General features: G+C 35.8%; 1 protein-coding gene across 1 annotated transcript in view; it reads right to left on the bottom strand.

Annotated features, from left to right (window-relative positions):
* Nucleotides 1-2,371: 2,371 nt before the first annotated feature.
* Nucleotides 2,372-6,007, bottom strand: part of ptgs1 (prostaglandin-endoperoxide synthase 1) — a 14,920-nt gene continuing 11,284 nt past the window's right edge. Inside the window, exons 10-11 of the mRNA XM_008417959.1 lie at nucleotides 4,209-4,356; nucleotides 2,372-2,895 (exon numbers count right to left, since the gene is read on the bottom strand). Coding sequence (XP_008416181.1) covers nucleotides 2,546-2,895; nucleotides 4,209-4,356 — 498 coding nt within the window. The 3' untranslated portion in view covers nucleotides 2,372-2,545. The remainder of the gene's footprint in view (nucleotides 2,896-4,208; nucleotides 4,357-6,007) is intronic.

Raw genomic sequence — 6,007 nt, forward strand, 5'->3', positions numbered from 1 at the left:
GGTACAAGTCAACAAAGTCAGCATAACTGACGAAATCTGAAGACACAATCGAGGGGTATTGCGCCGTTACTTGGCAACCTCAGCCGAACCCAGCCCGTCACCTAGCAACACAAGAAGAATTCCACCACGGCTGGTTTTACCGCTGCATGAGCTGTACTAGAAAAGACGAGTGTTTTGTTCATAGTTTTTATGTCTGTGGTTTTGTTGCTGACTTACCATTCAGAAACTTCTCCTTTTCAAAGATGTTCGGTCACGTAAACGTTGAGTTGGGGGCGTGGCCAGCAGCAGCTTATTTGTGTTTAAAGTGACAAGGGCCCTTCATATAAAACAGCTAAAAACATAACTGACTAGACTGCAGTCTCATTATAATTTTGTGCAGAAAATGTAAGTAATGTGTTTTTATAGCCTATTGATTTATTCTAACCTGTTCATGAGGTCACCTTTAAAAAATTTTATTTTTTGTCAATTTTTGAAATTGAAGGAAGCTTGAAAAGAACCTAAAAAACATATCCCTCCCATTTTTAGCAAATACAAATATTTTAGTAATCATAACTGACCTAAAACAGCTTAAAGTTTAGTCTGTTTTCATATTAGGTCGTTATGTGACGTTATATTCTGTAGATCTATATGTCTGGTTTCAACTTTTTCATGCAGGTACGGTTATTCTCAACAGCTATATTAACTTTATAAATATAAATCCAGTATGTAATTGGGCAAGAGGCAGCGAAGACCCTGGACAGATCGACATTTCATCACAGAGCAACACAGAGACATACAGGGCAAACAACAATGTACACTCACACCTACAATTTAGGAAAACCAGTTAATCTAATCTAAATAAATGAATACATTCTGGCTTTGTTTTCCTAATGTACTGAAGAAATGTGAGTGTTAAAAGAGGAAAGAAAATAAACTCTAGCAGCAGAAATAATCACATCTTAAATGTAGTACTCTACATTCAAGATGTCATAATATACACTAGTTAAAAACACAGTAGTGACCAAGATGCAGCCTGGAGAGGTCAGTATAATCACATATTATGACAGTAAATTGATTTGTGAACAGGTATCTGCTATTACTACAAAGTTTAGGTTGGATAAAAAGTCTGTAAGCCCGTTTGACTTTAGTTACCAGTAACAGTTATAAAAAAAATAATTTTTATACAATTTGCTACCCAAAATACCTGAAACTAACATTATTTAAAATATTGTCACAATAAAATTATATCTGAATAACTTCTGATGTTATGAAACTAATTTAATGTTTGATTCCTGTGTTGTTTGGCACCAATTTCCATGTCACCCATAAGCTCTTCCCTCAGCACAGACTTCTGACATGTCTTAAATTGTTGCCACTAATTTACATATGAAATACAGAAGTAACATTATGGAACAAAACCACAGAAGTCTGTCCTCACAACACATTCTCAGCCGCTTTGCTCCCCGAGTGTCTGATTAACAGATCGCTCACTTACGTTTACTGTCACACAAAGGGGGGAAAAAGCATGGAAATAAACTTTTGGCACTGCTAGTGGTGCGATGCTATCACATTCTCATAATACAGTTTACATATTTGTATATAATTGTAGTTCGTTAAAAAGAGGAAAGATACACTTTTAGGACATTTCAATGATTTTAGTCACAAACTTCCAACTGAATGTGTAATCAATATGTACAAAATGATTTTTCACTTTATGACAAACTAGCAGGTGTTAATCCAGAATTATGCTATACAATTTACATTTAAGATAAAAAAAATCTTTGTCTATATATTCTGCCCAGAAAGGCTCAATTGGCACAGCTTTAGCTTCACCTTGTTCAGATTCTGTTTGAAAAAAAATAAAAAATCTCCTATCCAACACCTTTTGCTATCCATTTATTAATAAATGTAAAAAATAATCAACAGATCAACCCTAGTCTTGATGTCTAGTCAAGCAGAAAGGGTTGAGCTTTTAGAAGTATTTTTAGCTGCAGATGCAGTCTTTAAATCAGGGATGTCAAACTAATTTTAATCAAGAATGTTTTAAAGGGCCTGATTTATTAATAAAATTACCCAAAAACAAACTGTTAAAGTAAGAATAATGGTTAATAACAGTAGATAAGAACTTCTTGAAATTAAATATTAAACATCTTTTCACCTTGATCTAGTTTGGCAGATAAAACAATATTTAAATACACAACTGTTATATCAAATGTTTTATTTCTAGCAGGCCACATAAAAACTTCTGGGGGACTGAATTTGGCCTGCGGGCCTGGAGTTTGACACATGCGTTAAATGATCAAGAATGCTATGTTACTGCCTTTTAGGAGATAAAATGACAAGTTACCAATGAGACTATACTCTTTCCATAGAAAATACAAAACATGAGAACTTGTGTGGAATAACGACTTTAATGGACATCAGTTGAAACTTTGAATAGGCCTTTTAAAGACATGTCAGCTGCATTTTCAGGACGTAGACCTGCTTAATAACCAGTTTTCCACTGAATTAAAATGAACAAACACCTTTGGGATAAAAATTCTATTTTTCAGTAGACGGTTGTGCATTAAAGTTCGGTGGACGGGTTCCTCGGCTTCAACTCCTCCTCGTTTCGCGGGACATGGAAGTCCACGTACGGACACCACTTGGTGTTCAGACAGACCAGTTTTTTCAGAGTCGATGTTTTGATGATGTTGAAGCCCGTCTCGCCTCCGAAGGTGCTGGGCTTCCAGTACTCCGGAGAGTTGATGGGATTCCCAAGCAGGCCTTTCAGGGAGAAAGGGGCTCCCATCTCCACCATGCTCTCTCCGAATATGGAGTTGGGGCGAGCTTTTTCCATCATGAGGCCGGGATAAAACTCCAGGGCATCAATGTCGCCGTAGAGCTCCTCTAAACCTTGAGCTGTTTCTTCATCACCTGTTTGCAGAAAAATGTTAAAGTTTGAATGCATTTCCTGACATCTTGGTGTACATCAGTGCTGCAGGTAACCTCATTATACAGGAGGAATGTCTGAGTAGGCATAAAAACTACCACATAATTTACATCTACACACTGCATCAGTAAGCTTTTTGTATCTTTATTAGATGGTAGCAGATTAAAAAAAAACCACAGGAAGGTGGTGATGCAAACATCAGACAAGATGGAAAGTTTTGCTGCAGCTCAAATAAAGCAAAAGAAATGTGAAGTTTTTTTTTTAGGTTGTTGCAGTTCAAAGTTGGGGTAATTTTCTGATACAATCAACCCGAAAGGGGAGGAACTGATTTCCAGTTAACAGATACAGATTAAAAGTTTGAATTTTTATTAATGTAATAGTCAGAAATGGAGAAACCAGCTTTGAATGAGCTATATTTATAGCTATTCTGCCCAGAACGGCAGAATTTTAACAAAATATTACTGTAACTTTTAATAATTTGATCCAATAAATGTAAGAGAAAAATTATTTGTATTAACTACTGAAGTTCAGAGAGTCTAGGAACGTTTGATTTGTTTAAATTAGTTATTTGTTGCACAATAACTAATAACTTTGTGTTGAGACACAAAACTTAAAGCTTGAAAGCCAAGAGCCATTCGAGGAAACTTGCCTAAACCTACCAATATATTCAGAGTAGGAAAGCAAACAATTAATCGATTAATGATTTATTAGATAAAGATTATTTCCAATCGACTAATAACGTCCACATACACCTTCTTTTAGTGTTGCAGTTTGGCCGCCATCCAGCAGAGGGCGCGAAAGCGAAGCGAGTCCGATACAGAATTCAAGATGGCAGAGCCACACAAGAATGCTGACAGAGAAATGGTCCAAACCGAGTCCGTTGTGGGATAGGAAATGCACGTTATGCGGTTTTGTTTTAAAATATAAACTCTCGAAAAGCTCTTTTATTTGTCACCTAAATGGCGCTCATTCAGCCGAACTGCGTGACGTAGCAGAGATAACTTTCTCTCAAACAAAAATTACTTTTGTGATGACAGAAAAGCGCAGTGGATAACGCTGTGGCAAGTAAAGTCTGCTGCCTCCTCAACACTCTCTTCTTGGGGGTTTAAGTTTTTCAAATATTTTATTCTTTAAGCAATTAAATTCTACTGCTTTTCTACACATCTCATGTGTCATTATGCTAATCTACAGGCCTGTAATCATGGAGGGCATGAACGTTGCATGCAACAGATTTCATCAACTTCTTTGCACCTATATGTGTCCGAACTTTTTATGAGTTTACATTTCACCAACTTACCAGTTAATTCATAAAAGGATGAGTACGGCTTCAAGTTGAACCTTTTTCGGTACTGATTGAAAGGTTGCAGGCGTGCAGCTCTGGAATCTCTCATCAATATTTCTGGGACTCGGAGCACCGCTTGGTGAATGTTGCGACCGCCGCCTATCTGAAAGACACAGAGTCTAATTCAATCTTTTAAAAAAAATAAAATAAAGGAAACTATGGGCTGTAGCACCCAGTTATTACACCTACAAAGGGAGATTACCCTGAAAGCAGATAAAACACCAGAAATTACTTCAGGAAGTATTTTTTAAAGAGGAACTGAACTTTGATGCTAATTTAGAAAGATAAGCAGCAGTTTGTGGTTTTGAGAACGCCTTATGTTGCAATCATATCATAAACTTGAAGCACTCACAGCATGCATGAGTGAGTTTTACATTCTTAATTTTTTTTCTTATTCAGCAAGTATTCAAGATGAGCGGTATGCAAACGATTTCTGTGCATGGTACAGGATTCTTGTATTTAAAAAAGTTTGGCTTTTGTGGGTTGAGAAAAGTCAACCACAGGCGAAAACAGAAAACATTTCCGCACATTAATATACATCTTTTTGATGAGTATCACTTTAACTCCAGAATTACTTAGAAATGTTGACATGTATTTCATTGCTCAGGATAGCAGACTATAAGCCATTACCTGAAATCATGTTGCATGACTGTGGCAAGACAAAGAAACCACAATTTGAGACATTGGAGAGAAAAGCGACAGCTAAAGATAAACTTTGTGAAACTGTGGTTCTGCCAGTCGCTTTTTCAGTTTATGTAAGCCTAAAGTTTACATTCAGAAAGAAACTTAACCAATCAGCAAACAGTGTATTTAAAAAAAATATCAACTGAGCTCTTGAATTTGAAGATTGCTTATTCTAGTGGCTACAAATCTTTTTTGACCAATTATTTCTGACACATTAAAGGAGATAGTTACTCATCAACATGAACATCATTACTTTTGGGACTTGATGGTTTGTTTAAACAGTTTTCATTCAATGTGGAACGATTATACAGCACACAGATTCAATTAATGTTTAAAAAAAATAGAATTAGGCAAACTAGTTTACATTTATTTAGGGTTTTCCATATGGGACCAAAGCTTTACATACTTACAACCTGACTGACATTGATCAACAGTTTCATCTCAAACAGCCATCTGGCATTATTCTGGCTACATATTTGAACATTCATCTCAAAGTAGCTCATTTGAGTTGTTTTCATGGAAAAAAAAATACCTCAGTTTAATCATGAAATTAAGAAAAACAACAGGACTTTTAAGTGTCATTTAAAAACCTTAATGTTTGCCAGTTTAGTTTGTTCCAAACCTACTTGACGTGTGCTAAGATTATTCAAACAAACGGTGTCCAAGTTTCAACGGTTTTAGCAGTTAAATGTGGTAAAAATGTTACACTTTCGCTATATGTCTGGTCTGAAAAGCATTGCTGGAAAACAGAAGCCTGGAAAACATCCGGGATTGGTTAAAATCTTATAAAACCTGATAAAACCAAGCCTGAAAATTCAGCTGCGATTACAAAAGTTTAAGTCAAAAACAAACAGTGGTGGTAGGATCATGATTGGACGTTTCTTTGTTTCAGATGGAAATAGGGATTCTTTCTAGGGCTGTTGTAAACGATTATTTTAGTAATCGAGTAATCTATAGATTTTTCTTACGATTAATCGAGTAATCGGATAAAAACAATTATGAAATAAAATATTGGTAAATCTTCCATAACACCAGTGTTACTATCGGATATCAACATCAGTCTATTTTTT

Source organism: Poecilia reticulata, linkage group LG9 (genome assembly GCF_000633615.1).
Source record: "Poecilia reticulata strain Guanapo linkage group LG9, Guppy_female_1.0+MT, whole genome shotgun sequence".
NCBI classification, from domain to species: domain Eukaryota; kingdom Metazoa; phylum Chordata; class Actinopteri; order Cyprinodontiformes; family Poeciliidae; genus Poecilia; species Poecilia reticulata.